Source organism: Jatropha curcas, chromosome 5 (assembly GCF_041381405.1).
Source record: "Jatropha curcas cultivar XTBG-Jc1 chromosome 5, XTBG_Jcur_1.0, whole genome shotgun sequence".
In the NCBI taxonomy this organism is placed as follows: Eukaryota; Viridiplantae; Streptophyta; class Magnoliopsida; order Malpighiales; family Euphorbiaceae; genus Jatropha; species Jatropha curcas.
The window spans coordinates 26,281,840-26,299,012 of NC_143155.1; the positions used below are offsets into that span (position 1 = coordinate 26,281,840).

General features: G+C 33.0%; 2 protein-coding genes across 2 annotated transcripts; one reads left to right on the forward strand and one right to left on the reverse strand.

Annotated features, from left to right (window-relative positions):
• Positions 1 to 567: 567 nt before the first annotated feature.
• Positions 568 to 4,784, reverse strand: TPK1 (thiamine pyrophosphokinase1). Its single transcript, XM_012227344.4, has 6 exons — positions 4,508 to 4,784; positions 4,317 to 4,413; positions 2,777 to 2,849; positions 2,264 to 2,365; positions 1,686 to 1,935; positions 568 to 1,007 (listed from the first exon to the last, which is right to left on the reverse strand). The coding sequence occupies exons 1-6, from the start codon at positions 4,638 to 4,640 to the stop codon at positions 889 to 891; spliced, it is 774 nt and encodes a 257-aa protein (XP_012082734.1). The 5' UTR covers positions 4,641 to 4,784; the 3' UTR covers positions 568 to 888.
• Positions 4,785 to 9,453: 4,669 nt separating this feature from the next.
• On the forward strand, positions 9,454 to 16,409 carry PMS1 (DNA mismatch repair protein). Its single transcript, XM_012227346.4, has 12 exons — positions 9,454 to 9,908; positions 10,331 to 10,654; positions 11,422 to 12,612; positions 12,744 to 12,836; positions 12,932 to 13,200; positions 13,287 to 13,419; positions 13,861 to 13,929; positions 14,111 to 14,184; positions 15,148 to 15,213; positions 15,337 to 15,440; positions 15,621 to 15,802; positions 16,073 to 16,409. The coding sequence occupies exons 1-12, from the start codon at positions 9,675 to 9,677 to the stop codon at positions 16,196 to 16,198; spliced, it is 2,865 nt and encodes a 954-aa protein (XP_012082736.1). The 5' UTR covers positions 9,454 to 9,674; the 3' UTR covers positions 16,199 to 16,409.
• The last annotated feature ends 764 nt before the right edge of the window (positions 16,410 to 17,173 follow it).

The following is a 17,173-nucleotide window of genomic DNA, read 5'->3' on the forward strand; positions in this document are numbered from 1 at the left end:
TTTGTCTAGCTTTAATTAAAGTCAAATGATATATTATGTTAAACACATCCTTATATTCAATTTTGAGCGTGGTGCTGGAATAATGATAAAGCAGTTGTCCTGATGTTTTGTATGCAACTCTTAACTTGGGAAATTCTACAAAAATATTAAATGCACTAGACAGGCACTTCGCAATAATAAATGTTAATTGGAGATTCGGGGAACCGATCCCTCTCGCATGCGAAACGTCGACGCTTTATCATTGTCTATACGAAAAAAATATTACAACTATCTAACATAAGGAGGCCCCCTAAGTGCAATAACACTTGCACTATTTGTATCTTCATTTTTTCACGATTACTTCATATAATAATTCTTGTGAACAACTAATATTATTTGATTTGCCAAATAGTGAAAACATAAGTCTTAGATAATTAATTTTAAAATTTCAATGTACTAACAATTCATTCTATTTTGAAGGTCTCGAAAAATCATTAATATAGAACCTTTAAGATTTTTAAGGGTATATGTGAAAAAATAAAAACAATAAAATTATAATTTAACTGATTATCCTCGGACTGACTATAATTTTGAGATGGAAAGAGTAATGATTATAATGTCTCCCAATCTATTTTCCCATGGCATGATACAAACAGCAAAAGTTAGAAATATATATTTCAAACTTAAAAGCCTAATCTAACTTGAAATAGGATTTCCCGTATAACAATAGGAAGAAAATATTCAGAGTTGAAACTGCTGCATAATTTCTTCCAAATAATAAAATCATATATGGACACAGAATAACCTAAAATGCACTGATTTTATTGAGAAACGCCATCTCAGTGTAGGTTAGGATAACTTATTATCAAATCTGCTGCTAGTTAGCCTTTATCTTCGAAGCATAAGGCATTATGCCTTTTTAATGGAGATTGTCCAAAGAAGATCTGAACTGGACTGCACTGTCACCTTTCCTCCTTTGACTATGTTTGATGTACTTACGAGACCACCAAACCTCATCTCCATGTCAGCTGAAACAAACAAAATGTCTAAGAATTTACAGTGGATAATACTTGTATAGCAATGGCATAATCCAAGAACCAACCTATTAAGGTATCATGTCAAAGTAAAACTGTGGACACACTTATTGCATTTGCTTGGAGCTCTATTTTTACTTTTCCGGTTAGGTCTCTAAATGTCAGTTTGTCAATCACCATCATTGGGTACGAGAGCACTAGAGTATTCGTGCAAGTATATAAGGGAAAATTACTAATTTTGTCATTGTATTTTGTCAAAATACACGACTTTGCCCCTGAATCTTAAAAAATGTACAGTTTTTCCCCTATCTTTTGCCTTTTATATTGTTAAATCCTTCTGTTAATTTTTTTGTAGTTTTTCCATCAAATATAGGAATATATTAGTTAATTTTGCCAAAATATAAGAACAAAATAGTAATTTTGCAATTTGTTGACAGGGAAAGAACACAAAATTGATAAAAAGATAGTAATAGAGGCAAAAAATAGACAGAACATTGTTTCTAAAAATGTAAGGGCAATGTTGTATATTCAGCAAAATATAGACAAAATGGTAACTTTTCCAACATATAATTAATAGACACTGGCGTCCAGATAATATTAGAGTGAGCTCAGCCTGTTTTTGTTTACCAGCTAAGAAAGCAAGTAGAACAATTTTTAATGCAATATACTTACTGAGATCCCATTGGAGTCCAGTTGTTGTGGTACTCCCAGATGGCATCCCTATGGGAATGAGTCCACAATGTGGGCCCTCAACAGAAGATTGGATATGGATTTCATGATAGTGAGTCCTTGGAAGGAGGTAGATGAGGCAGTCATCAGATATAAGAATTATTCGCATGGCTGAGAACCGATATAGAACATTAATGTTTCCAGCCTCATGGTCGAATCGTCCACCAAGGGCCCCAGCTACAAGAATGCAAAGCTGCCAATTAAAACAAGAGCCAAAGCCTGTCATAATGCTAATCTAAGCATGTAAACCATTGACCGGGTGCTGTATGCATAAATGTTTGGACAGCAGACTATCATTTGATAAATAATTTTTCACCAGCTACCAAGTAGTTCCTACGCTAAAGTTACAAGGACAGAATGTTGTAAGAATGCGAAACAAAATATATATATATATATATATATATATATATATATAACTAGGAAGCAACAATAAGTTCATGCTTAAATAGATAATTATATGTGCACATAGAAGCAGAGACACCAGAATATAGGAGCCTCAGATATGAATTTATGCAACTTACATTAGACTTGTCTGAATCTGGAGTGAAGTCACGAATATATGCAATGCACTTATGTAGATCTGTGGTGTCTTGATCATGAGATTCGTCGACCACCTTGGTTCCCTGCATTGGAGCAAGCAAGAAAGACATCTGAGACAGTCCAGCTCACCAAAGTAAGGCTTGATTGGCAAAGGGACATAGGTAAAGACAAGCTCTTCAAGAGGTTTCACATATACATATACTTATCATACAAATAAGACAAGAGAACCTACACCTACGCCTAAGAAGACAACAAGTTCATCATCAACCGAAAATTCAATAAAACAAACAATGCAGGCCCATTTAGCAAATAAAAAGCAGAAATGAAATTTGAATGTAACATGCTGCAAATATAAAATAGAAATAATTCTACATGTTTGTGCAGATTTAGCAAGGTCAGTACAACTTGGCAAACCTTGAATGATGATAGTCAGAGGCATAATGGACCACATTGCCTACACACTATCAATCAAATGTTCAAGCAGGCCAGCTTACCAGGCTGGTATAGAAGTCCAGTACTTCTCCTCTGATTGAATCCATGTCTCCCTTAATTACATCCGGCTTATACCTGTTAAAACTTAATGTCAGTATTACAAGCTGATAGCCTGATACAAACTTGATGCTTAGCAAGGAGCTAAAGATAAGAAAGGAGCTATGCTGCCATGATGTTTTCTTTTGATCAAATGCCACCGCTAGCAGCAGGCATTCATGAAGTTCTGTTTAGGAGTACAGATAATAGCAAGTACTAGTTGTTAATCTCAAAAGGCATGATCACACTCATATTATGTTACTTTAACAACTCCAGAGAATGCAAGATCCTCATGACTGGGGTCAGTGTGCGCTATCATATTTAACCCATCTCAACCATTGAATTGAGATGAATGGTTATGATTTCTTTGTCGAACATATAACTGCCGACTTCATGAACTCTAAAATCAATTTCTGGAAATATCCCAACTGCTCATTTTAGATTGAAGAATTGAGATTTTGCAATCATGATACGTCATGTTCAAAGCATGAAAAATCCTTCAAAGAATTTCTAAATCATCCAAAATTTTAGAGTCATTGGCATTATCACAATAGCATCACATTCGTAATAGTAAAGTGCAACTAATCAAATCTTATTCTGGCTATGTCAGACAAGCGTGCGTATATATGTATACACACACACACACACACACACACACACACACACACACACACACATATACACACAAAAAAAAAAAAAAAAAAATTGCTGTACGCTTTCTTCCATAAGCTATATCAACTTCAACCCTATCTCTCAAGAACCAAGAGAGACGACTGTATAACTTTACAGGTGCTCTCTTTCTTTCCTCCACAAAATCAGAAAAAGGAAAGAAAAAAAAAAGTTTCAGAGAGGTCAGGGCAGATCTACAATGGGAGCACTTGTCCCCACTGCTGTCAAAAACTTTTGCACTGGAATAATTATCTTTTTTCTACTTATTCATCTCATTTGGGTTTGCTCCCCACCCCCACCCCCCCCCCCCCCCCCCCCCTCTCTTCTTTTTCCCCCTCTCTCTCCACTGGAAGGTTTATATTTGCAACCTTACAGTTTTTTTTTATTTTTTTTGCCCCCACAAGCTCACATTTGCTTTCAAACTTCAATTAAGAGGGAGTAGATGCATTTGTGTGAAATTAAGTAAAACCTCCAGGGAGTTGTCAAAGCTACACTCTAACAGACTAACACCAAAACAGAATTCTTGGTAAATGCCCTTTATATGGTACTTTTGGCCACGCTTAGCTTATCTTTTTGGAACAACTACTACAACAAAACCATTTATTGATCAATAATCAGTAGACATTTAAAATATAAAATCAGTTAAGCCGTCCAGAAATTCTCACATTTACAAAAGAAAAAAAAAAAAAAAAAAAAAAAAAAGAAAGAGAGTCCTATCTAAATCTAACTGCTCACATCAAATTTCATTCGAAATCAAATCCAATTATATTGTTTCACTTAGATTAGATTAGAGATACCGAAAATGGAAAAAAAAAAAAAAAAAAAAAAAAAAAAAACCTGTGTCGAACGTCAAGAGCGTCTTCATCTGGGAAGAACATAGGCAATTCATCGTAAACACGATTAGCACCTCCATCCGCACAGAGACGTAGCTGTGCTGTTCTACACAGAAAAAAGAAAACAGACAGACACTTGTCAAGTAAGCAATTATGCAAACTTAAAAAACAGCCAAAACAAGGAAGACAAAGTACCGTGCTTCCAGAGAAGAGGAGCGAATCTGGGGAGGCGTTGGTTAAGCACAACAAGTGCGTAAGTAAGAGAAGAACAGTTGTCGGTGGAGACCGGCGGGAGAAGAAACGACGAAGAATGGGTCATGAGGTCCATATCGGCTGGCCTTTAAAAGAGAAAAAAATAATAAAGGTTTCCTTTCTATTTCGGTTGTATGTAACTATATCAAAAGAAGGAGAAGGAGGAGGGTTGCGTTTTGCTTAAAGCCTTAAAGGTCAAAGCATGCGACTCTTCTTTGGGTCCGAGTTTCACGCTCTATAAGACTATATATCTTCTTGTTCTTTGCAAAGGAAAAGAGAGCTGACTTGGAAGAGCTATGATTCAGTGCATCCCTGCTGTCTGTACACCCTCCAGTTTGATTACTCGACCTCTGGTTGTCACGCAGCTAAATTAGCCATATTTATTTAATCTGAAATTCCAGCTCACTACACAATTGTATATTTCTGCTGATAATTTAATATCAACATTGTTACTCATTTTTTGAGATAATATCAACATTGCCTTAAAAAAAAAACGATAATATCAACATTGTGATACTTGACAATTTATATTTAAATATAAAATATAAATAAAGAAAATTAAATTCTTTTATTTAAAGATGATTTGACAAAAGAAATTTATCTTGATCGTATTACTTTTATAAAATACTAGTATTTTTTATAAGGTGTCTTATTAGTCGACTATGTTGGTTATATATTTATACTCTTTTAATTATTTTATCTATATTAAATTTATAATTTTTTGTTTAGATTAAAATAAATACAATTACTTAATTATATTTGACTTTGTCAGACAAGTTACTTGTAAAATTACTCCTTATGTACTTAATTTTATTTTATATATAAAGAAGTGGTCTTAAAATAAAATTTAACTCAATCCATAGACCTAATCCTTCGGTCCTTAATTTATAAATACAGATTTTTTAACTAATAAGTGTCTTAAAAAGAAAATCAAGTCGTCACTCAATTTCCAATCTCCTTCCCTCGATCAAAAATCAATATCTATATACAACTATAATAAAAAATAATAATAAATTATTTTTTACTGCTTGGTAAAAAAAAATGAGTATATGATCTAAATTGATAATGGTAATTACATTGGCTACAACGACAGCTTACCCATTAACATTAGAAAAATAAATATATGCACATACACACAAATCCTTAAAACCCTGAAATGTGACTAAAACAGAAATATATAGTTCTAGTTTTTTTTTTCATTTTTATAAATACTATTTTCTTTTAAGTCAAATAGATTTAGAATACAATAGGAAAAATATTAAGAAAATAAAAAATGTCTAATCATCAATAGACCATCTATTTATAGAAATGAGATACAAATCTCTTACTAAATTAAAATGACAGTAGTTACAAATTAATTCAGCAACGAAAAAAAAAACAAAAAATAAAAAAATTGTTATAAGAATTTTTTGCGAACTCAACATCATATAACAAGAAATAAATTATATTAAAAAAATTACCAATTTGAATTTCAAAAATTAATGACTTCTTTAACTGAAAATGTTGTAATTTAATGAAACTTGACGTTGATAGATGAAAAAAAAAAAGGTTATAGCAACGTCAATAAATGAAAATTACAAAGTAAATAATGTTATGATCTAATTTTATTTCTTTATTTTTCTAAGCTTTCAATTTAAAATAGACAAATAAATAAGTTAATTAATTAATGAAAAGAATTACATAAAAGAAATATTATGTCCTCGCTAAATAAATCCTCAATTTTTCCTATAACCATACAGGAAAAAAAAATATACTTTTTCTTTATTATTATTATTATTATATATATATATATATATATATATATATATATATATATATATAAAAATTATATTCAATCAAATAATAAAATGTATTTTTCTTTTAATCACAAGTACCCCTAGGTTCAATAGGGTGGAACTAAATCTTGTTTGCACAAGTTGGCCAAGAAGGGGTAAAGTACTCAAAGCGAGTATTTGCTCTATCCACGAGGATCGAACTCTGGATCTCATTTTGGAGAAAAGAGTGTCGAACCACTTATCCAAACATTTATTGGTATTAAATGTAAATTTCAAATTAGTTATAACCAAAGCTATTTTAGGATATTTTAAATTTCATTAAAAGACGATATCGAAAATCTCATTATTCCTTACTCTATTTCTACGTTTATATACAGTATAGGTATATAAATTATTACTGTGTTGCACAGTAATCATATCACTTTATAAAATATTATTTTTTTTAAAAAAATATAAGAATAGGATTATAATTTTTTAAAACATAAAATTAGAATAAAAGATGATTATCATGAATATATAAAATGAGATGCTAACTTACTATTTACTCCGTCCCATAGTACTTGTCAACGTTATTATTTTTAGATATTCCAAAATGTTTGTCCACTTGATTTAAGAGATATTTACTTTGCATTTATATCTCTCATTATAAATAGTTTTAAGTTATAGGAATATATATTTTTTTAAGGAGGATAATTTTAAAAAAGTATGGATATTTTATATGACTTGGCACTATAATTAATGTGTTTTTTTAAACTTTATACAAAAGTCAGGACAAACATTTTGAAAGGAAGGGAGTATAATTTTTCAATCACAAATATTATTTATTATGGATTAGTTTAACATTAAATTTCAAGAGGTTTTAATTGAATTTTTTTTTTTTGAAAAGGTAAATTTTAGTTACTTGATATATTTACCTTGTGAAATTTACAAATTTAATATTCAAAAATTAATAAAACTAACGAAAAGATGAGAAAATGATGCGACCGGAACAGTCGTGAAGGTAGAGTACAATAGAAGGTTTACACGAACGAAGCAAAGAGCAGCAGCATTATTTTGAGTGCTGGCACCTTCAATCGAAACTTCGATGGTGGGCTCCACTCACAGCTCACGCGCCTGCCTTTTGCCATGATAGAGACAAATATACTTATGAACATTATAAGTTATTGCTGATAAAATATTACTACTAATAGTTACTGTTTAAATATGAAATAATGCTTAAATCTAACGTAGTAAAAAGATTAGAGTGTCAAAGTATGAAGGGAAAATAAAAGGGAGGATTATAATGCAATTGGCATTTAAAGGACATGAAAGGAATTTTTAATAAAGTTTATTATATAATTTTATTGAAGAAGAGGAAAGAACCACGACACTTTACTCATTGTTGCAGGCCAAACCGTTCAAGAAGAGAGGAGGAGGATTTTGAGTCAAAACCAAGCAAAAAGAAGGTGAAAATCAAAGAATTTTCAAGTATTTCTTAAGAAAAGGTTAGTTATGTTCACTTCCTCCTTCATTTCTATGGATTACTTTTTGAAGTCCATGAACTTTGAAGTGAGGTGCTTGTTTGTGTAATCTGATTTGGTGAAGATGAAGTGATGAGAAGTGATTTTAAGGTGATTTAAGATGATTGAAAGTAGTTATGCATGAATTCAAAGTCTAAGTTGCATAAGTCACCAAGATGGATGATTTTGAGCTTGTTCTTGATATGCCATGAACTAAGGATTCTGATATATCTTATATTATGATGTTGTGTAAGTAATAGAAGAGTTGAATTGCATGAATTTGTGCTGGAAGTGAGTTGAGAATGCTTGAGCAAATATATCATTGTTAGACCTGTTATAGTTGGGCTGTCTGAACTTCAGCTTCAGTAATTGACCTATTTGGCTCAACAAATGAACTTCAAAATTCATGAAAAGTTACATCGAGATAGGCTGAGATGTTGGGTAGGTCGTGGTAAAAGGGGAAGGCCATTGGATAAAAGGAAATGGAGTTATAATTAAATTAGTACAGGCTGCTCACCATGAGAAAAACTGAACTTCAGATTCTATAATTATGTCATTTAAAAATGAAAATGAGCTTTAAAAATTATGAAATTTTCCAGAACAGTACCCTAAGATGTTGGGAACATGCTGTCAAAATTTCAGGGCAATTGAATATGGGGAATTCAAGATATAGTCAACGCAATACCAACTACTCAAATGCTGAAATTCTGCATATCATAAACCTTGAACTATTTTCTTTGCCTCTTAAAATATTTATAATGTTTTTAAATTTATATGTAAATAATTATTTTTTTCATAAAATTTTTATGATCATTTGTTAAATGAATAACTTTTATCAATATCTCAATAAATTAGAGATAAAAAATAATAAAATAATTTTTATTGATTAAATTTTTAATATACTTGTTTTATCAATAAATGCAAATAAAGTGTGAAAATATTAATATATTATATTTTATGTTACAATATACTACGTCTCCATAATACTTATCACGTTTATAGTTTCGATGAGTAATAATTTCTTTTTCATATTTATCCTTTATATATGATCAATAATTATTATTTTAATTTAATAATTTTTTTAAAGAATTAACATTGAAATAAGGGTAATATAATCAATTTATTCAATAATTTATTATAATTTAGATAAATTTAATAATTTTTTTAAAGAACGTGAAATTTCAAATATATTATAGACAAAGATAATAATGAATTTAAATTTTTTATAATATTTTAGTCTGATTTTCTTATGATTCCTGGTGTGTAGTTTATCATTATTTTTGTCTAACATTTTTGCCTGACTTTGTCATGATTTTTTTTAGGCACAATTTACCCTCAGTTTGATTATGGTGAATATTTATTTTGAGAAATATTTATTATTTTTTTTCAATTATCTTTAATATATTTATTTCAATCAAATTAAAATATTTTTAATTATTTTTACTTTAAATTAAATAATTTATTTTTCAGTAAAATATTGACTTTTTCTTCTGTTCCTGCAAACTTAAAAGATAAATTGCACAAAAAATTTAATTTGTAAATAAATTGTATACTGTTTCCAATTTTAATTTTAGAGGAAGCCTTATCCCTTTTTAAATTACTAAAATGGCAATTAGCAAATAAACGAGCTCTATTTCCCTCTAGTATTTTTGGCGGCAAACCCTCGGCCGCGACGAAGCAGACCCTCTACTCTAGTCTCTATCTTGTCACAAAATCGATGCCCTAATCCCTTGACTCTACAACATTCAATTCTTCGCACGAACCAATTTGTGTCGTGGATTTCTGGGGTTTATCACTTTGATCCGCAAATGTTCAATTTCTCTTAGTACGGTTTAAATGGAAGAAACAATTAATGTAAGTTCTTCGATTATTAGGCCTATAAACAAAGGTGTTGTGCATAGAATATGCGCTGGTCAAGTGATTTTGGACCTTTCATCGGCTGTGAAGGAGCTGGTTGAAAACAGTTTGGACGCTGGCGCCACTAGCATTGAAATCTCTTTGAAAGAGTACGGTGAAGAGTGGTTCCAGGTCATCGACAATGGATGTGGCATTTCCCCGAACAATTTCAAGGTACGCGATACACGCAAGAAAAGATTGATTACTTATATGCTATACCTGTAGAGGCAGAGTAGAAGTAATTCGCTGATATGTACGTATGCGAATGGAATCGGCAGAAAAATTGGCAGGTAGTTCTTGACTGAGCTTCTGTGTGGAGCCGCAATGCTTGGTTGGTTTCCGTTTTCCACCGCTGTGCAGTTACCCGATTTTAATGTACCCATAGTTGGTCCAACTTGATTTGATATGGACATTCATTAACAAGTGTATTGTGTTATTCTAGAAAATAGGTTGACACCGTAACTTTGGTTCTTTCTCTGCTATTTGTTAATTCGGCTACTTGGAAAAATCTCGGCAGGCGGCAGCTGAGACCCCTTTTCTTTTTCAACATCGGAAAAATGTGTTTGGTTGTTTATTGATTTTCTTGCATGCTGCAGGTTCTTGCGCTCAAGCATCATACTTCTAAATTGGCAGATTTTCCTGATCTTCAATCTTTGACAACATTTGGTTTTAGAGGGGAGGCATTGAGCTCACTTTGTGCATTAGGAGACCTGACTGTTGAAACACGAACTAAGAATGAGGCGGTAGCAACACACTTGACTTATGATCGCTCAGGTTTACTAACTGCTGAAAGGAAAGCAGCTCGTCAAATTGGCACTACTGTCACTGTTAAGAAGTTGTTCTCCAATTTACCTGTGCGAAGCAAAGAATTTAGCCGCAACATTCGCAAGGAGTATGGGAAGCTTACTTCTTTATTAAATGTGAGTCTTTCTTTTTGATGTAACTTCAATTAGTTCAATATCATATAATGTTCTGACTGGTGGCTGCAAGTGTGGCACCGAGTGTTCCTTTGGCTCCAGAAGCAGTACCATGGTGGAGGAAGCAAGTGTTGAATAGAGCTTTGTGGGTGCTTATACCGACTGTTGTTATCAATCATAAACCTCCTTTTAGAGTGCCTATTGCTGTATGATGGCATTAGTTGTGCATGAATTTGACATACATAAACCAAAAGCAGTTGTTGCCTTAAAATAAATGCATTACTTCTATGAAGTGCAAATGTATTTAGCTGTATAATTGCATATCAGTGATTAAAGTTCATGTATCTGTCTCTGGCAAGTTCATTCTGCCTATTTCTAGAATGTACAATGTATCTGTATCAAAATTCCATATCCTTTGATAATATTTTGATAAGATTTACATCATAGTTCCTCCAAGCAAAACAGCCACATCATTTTGATAGTATGCCTTTTTACATATTGATTGGTGTTATTAAGATTATATACTATAACATAATGTTATTTTCCTCTGTGTTCTAGTTTCTTTTGCATTCTTATTGTCATCTTTTTGTTGCAATGATATCTTACCATCCATAAAATTAAGGATTTGCATGTTAAGGGATCTCTCAGTTTGATAGACCACTCTCTTTTACTATACCCTTTATTTTCTATGTGGTATTCCTTGATGGCTTAACTGTTTAATTTTTTGTTGGATTTGCGGTGATTATTCACATTTCTTTTCTTATGTGCAGGCCTACGCGCTTATTGCAAAAGGTGTTCGGTTAGTTTGCACCAATACAACTGGTAAGAATGCAAAGTCGGTTGTGCTTAAAACACAAGGAAGTGACTCGCTTAAAGATAACATCATAACAGTATTTGGCATGAGCACCTTCAGCTGCTTACAGCCTGTTAACATATGCATATCAGACAGTTGCAAGGTTGATGGCTTCCTTTCTAAGCCTGGACAAGGTAGCGGCCGCAATTTAGGAGATAGACAATACTATTTTGTAAATAGTCGACCAGTGGATATGCCTAAAGTCAGCAAGCTTGTGAATGAATTATACAGAGGAGCAAACTCTAGGCAATATCCCATAGCAATCATGAATTTCACAGTTCCAACCAAAGCCTGCGATGTGAATGTAACTCCGGATAAAAGAAAAATATTCTTTTCTGATGAGAACTCCATATTGCTTGCTCTAAGGGAGGGTTTACAGCAGATTTATTCCCCAAGTAATGCCACTTATTTGGTCAACAAATATGAGGAGCATATGAAGAAGACCAGTGGCTCTCAGTCTCCTCATGAGAAGTCTAATGTGTTGCCAAAAAAGATATCTGTAGTTCGCAATGACTGTGAAGAAATTCACATGAAAAAGCATACAGCAGAAGGCAGTAATCCGCAACAAACAGTTGAAATCAAATCTGATACCTCGGATGTTGGAGAAAATAATGATGAAAAGTACACAGCGAAGGACTTCAGTCTGAGAATACATGACATTCAAAAGGCCTATAGTTTTTTGAAGACTAAAAATGGGCAACCAACAACTTGCCATGATAGTCTAACCAATCAAGATGTTACTTCCCCTTCAAGTGCGGCTGGAAAAGATATTTCTGAAAATAGAGATTCTAATAGTTCTCTACGTTCTGTTCAGTCAACAATTAAAAAGTTCGTAACTGTAAGTAAGAGAAAACATGAAGATGATAGAACAGCACTATCTGAAATTCCCATCCTAAGAAAGGAAACTCTTCGAAATCCACTTAAGAAAGGCAACTCTGAGCCTAATGCTGCAATTACAAGTTCTCCATTTAATCATCAGCTCGCTGATAATTCTGCTAAGGTGAGTGAAGCTGAGCCGTCCAAGTTTCATAGAGCAGACATGAGCTTCAACAGAATCAGAAGTTATCTTTCATATAGAGGGAATGACAATGATGAAAAACATGGGGAGGTATATGACCTTAAAACTATTCTGAATCTGTTTCCTGGAAGCTTAACCAGCATGGCTCACACGCATGCACACCTCTTTTTATTCTTGTGGCCTCTATCTTTGATTTTCACATTTGATCAATAAATGTGCAGGAACCGATGGCTGAAGAAAAAGCTACTTATGTGGCTGATGTTGTATCAATTGCTTCTCATGAAGGTCTTGAGAAAATATCTGAAGATCTTATGGTGATAACTACATTTCAATTTCCATTTCATTGTTAGAGATATGGACATGTGCACACAGGATATTTGATGTTTTAGTCATATTAATATATCTGCAGGATCCTGCAGGTGAAGAAAAAGCCTCACCTATTGTTAGTGTTGCATCTCTCACTTCTCCAAGGAGGGGCCTTGACAATATGTCTGAGGATCTGATTGCCACTTCTCTATTACAATCTCCTGGTTCAGCTTTAGATGTTCCAAAGCCTTCTGCCCAAAAGATATGCTCCACCTTGCAATTTAGTTTTCAGGAACTGGCAGAAAAAAGGAAGCAGAGGCTGTCAAGATTACAATTCAGCAGTTATGCATCTGGAGGCATGAAGATGAAAAGGTTTAGAAAGTAGAAACTTCTTAGGGAAATTTGGGAAAACATTGATTCTATTATATTCTTCACTAACTAGAATTTTTAATGGTCAGCCATAGGAGTTATGCTGCTGCAACACTAGAGCTCTCTCAACCAGATAATGAGGAGCGAAAGGCAAGGGTTTTAGCTGCAGCTACTACAGAGTTAGAAAGACTTTTCAGAAAACAGGACTTTGGAAGAATGAAGGTTGTGACATGCATTGTTTTGTATGCACACACTTATACAGAAGCTTAAGTTTGGTCGTGCTTGGTTCATTGTCATTGTTGCTTGTCCCATCCCATCAACTCCTCCATCATTTTTCTTTTAACCTTTTTACTTATAAAATTCTTGCCTTGATAGATTACATTTATTTCTTGTCAATGAGCTATCAAATTTCAGCCTTGACTCTATTGACCCACCTGAACGTTACTTTGCATCTTTTATCCTCTCGCTGAGGTTGGAACTTGGTTTCTACCTGTCAGAAGAACTAATTCAATGTGTGACAAAAATTGGGTAAACTAAAAGTCAGATAACACTGATTATTGCACATTGTTGGTGGTAAAAAATTAGTCTGGTTGTTAATAATATATCTATCCCAGTCAAATTTCAAAGTCTTTAGTTCATGACCAGCAGCATTTTTGTTTATAGGTGATTGGCCAATTTAATCTTGGATTCATTATTGGGAAGTTGGACCAAGATTTATTTATTGTGGATCAGGTAACCTATGCATGCTTCTAGACTATCTTTGTTTTTCAACACCTTCATGTTCTGCTTTCATATATTACAGAAAATGTTTCTGTTCTGTGTCACAAGCAACCTATTTGTATTGTGTGTTTAATTTTTTCACTAGCATATTGTTCTTATAAAGTTTTCTCCACTTTTTTTTTCCCCTTTTCAGCATGCTGCTGATGAGAAATACAATTTTGAGCGGCTATGCCAATCGACAATCTTGAACCAGCAGCCTTTGTTGCGGTGAGGGGTTATGACCATTCTTGAATTTCTTTTAATTTCTGAAATATAAGATTGTCCATTCTTTATTGCCAACTTATAATGATGACAAAAACTAATAGATAAATAGAAAATTGTCCTCTAGATTGTTGAGGTGTTCCCTGTTATTCTTTTATCTCTATTTGCTCTAAGTTTGTATCCCTTGTATAAAGTTTGGCATTTATCTTGATGCTTCTGAGTTTACTTTCTCCTTGTTCTGCTTTTAAAAAGATAAGGTTTGAATGTGCATGAGACAATGATATATAATTGTCCCACTGAGAAGATACTACAAACTAATAGAAGAGAACTCAATTTTTTTGTCCCATTATGGAATTCCAAGTTATGCATGTTTGTTAATCTGTTAGTTGGTGCTGGATATACATATACGATACCATAACGTGCCAATGTTATGTTGCTTTTCCATAAAGAAATATGCAAAAAAAGAAAGCATGTCAGTTTCCTAAGTACGCATTATATTGATTGTTGCTGCTTATGGCTGGGAACAAACTAAAACTCGACTATAAGATTATGAGCACCTTTTTTAAAAGGAATTGGTGTACACTTGTTTAACTGTGAAGTGGAGAATTGGCTCTTGGAGTCTCATAATCACCAATGCGGCTGTACCCATATTCACTGGGCTTGTCATAAAATTGGTGCTTCGACAGTGAGACCATTGATCTGAAAGCCAATGTGCTTTTCTTACCTTAAAACTCCCCTTGTAATGGTTGCGAAACTTCATGAAGAATGAAAATGAACACCAAATAGGTTTATAACTGACTCATAGGCCCAATCCCCCGATTGACAAGTAATAAAAGCTTTAATAAATGAAACATTAAAACAGTTTGTTTCCACCTTAACAGGTCTTAATCTTCCAAATTTCTTTTCTTATGCCAAAATCTCTTCATTGATCATCGTATTGAGATCCTTCTCTTCGAGAGTTGTGTGCAGGCCATTGTGGTTGGATTTATCTCCAGAGGAGGAAATAGTTGTTTCAATGAACATGGATATAATCAGGTGATTGTCATGCTTCATCACATTTATTTTTTATCTTTTTTTGTTCTTTAGTAATTTTAGAATTGAACCTCTGCAGCTGTTATATGATTGTGGTGTTTGTTCTGCTATATTTCCAATTACCAGGAAAAATGGATTTGCTTTGGAAGAGGATCTTCATGCACCACCTGGGCAGCGATTTAAGCTAAAAGCTGTCCCTTTTAGTAAGAATATAACTTTTGGAGTTGAAGGTAATCCTCTTTTTTCGTTTTTCCTTTTCCTTTTCCTTTTCGCTTGAGACAAATATAATGCTCTACAACTCCATGGTAAAGAATAGATTGACAGTGGTTTCTCAATTTTATCTGCTAAATATGATCCTGTATTAGAATAATTATGGAAAAAGTTGAATTACTAATATTTGCTTGAAACAGATGTCAAGGACTTGATCTCTACGCTAGCCGATAGTCAAGGGGACTGCTCAATAATTGGTAGTTACAAAATGGACACACATGATTCTGTCTGCCCATCAAGAGTTCGTGCAATGCTGGCATCACGGGCATGCAGGTCATCTATTATGATTGGAGATCCTCTAGGAAGGAATGAGATGCAAAAGGTATTCTACGTAGAGTAAGATAATATTCCCATCACAAAACATGATCAATCAACTAGAAGCTTAATATTGCTCAACAGTGCAGATGTGTATAATACCTTTTGAATTCAAGACTGTGTTCTCGGTCATTAGTTGCAGTGGTGATAAAGCTTAATGTGCATGTTATTTCTCTTTATTCTAGTCATTCTCTGCTTTAATGATATCAACATTTTACAGAATACATAGAGAAAAGTGAAAATTTACTAAATTATCTGTTCTGCATTCCTTTCTCAGATACTGGAGCATTTGGCAGATCTAAAATCACCATGGAACTGTCCCCATGGAAGGCCAACGATGCGCCATTTGTTAGACTTAACATCCATTTACAAAAGATCAGAAGAAAATGATGGAACATTGTGATGGACCCTTTAAATGACAGTTGCTAACCAGAACTTTTCTTAATTTATTGTACATACACCTAGTAAATCATGCAGCAATTTTATGATAGATTACAGGCATAGAAACCCTGAATTCCTCTGTGATCAATCAAATTATTTTTTTGGCGTAATTAAACTGTAAACGCTTGTACAAAAAAGCAATTTCATGAAATCGCGCTTCGGGCTTTTTGAAATGCTGAGTGCGGTGGTGTTCCAGGTATATATTAGGGATTGAACACTCAACTCTTATTTAAGAACCCTGAGTCTTTTTCATTTAGACTAACTCCTGTCTATAGGCCTAGTATTTTTCATTAAACGAAACTTTTCACTCCAGTGTTAGAAGATAAAAGGAAATTTTTACAGACAGCTGAATCTCTTACCGTTGCTAGGTGGAACAAAAACATTTTCGACCATATATGGAAATGGAAGGCTAGCTGGCGCAGTGGCGCTTAGTCTCTGAGAAATTAAATAAATATTTTAATATTTGTGTTTGGACGAAATGATGAATATGTTAATACGTTGTCTATCTCATACTGCACATTTGATTTTTCATTTTTTAATTTTTAAAGAAATCTTCAAATTTTCAGTTGGTTTTTGTTACGTGATATAACATTTAGTTATTTCATTCTTTAAACATTTAATAAATAGAATATTTTTATTGAATTTTTTTAAAATAAAGTTATATCTCTATCTATAAAAATATATGATAGCTATATGTAACTTGACTTGTCATAGTATATGAAGCTGAGTTGACATTTATATTTTTTATTTTGGTTTTATTTTCTTAATAGTTTTTAAAGCGGTTTAATAATATTTGTTAACATTAAATAATATGGTTGGTGGATATTTTCTCGGTTCCTTTAAATTTTGACAGTGGATAATTTCTAAACTTACCATTGAGGAATTTTTTATACAAAGTGTTTTCAGAATTGTTAGTGATGTTCAGAAGCCAGAATAG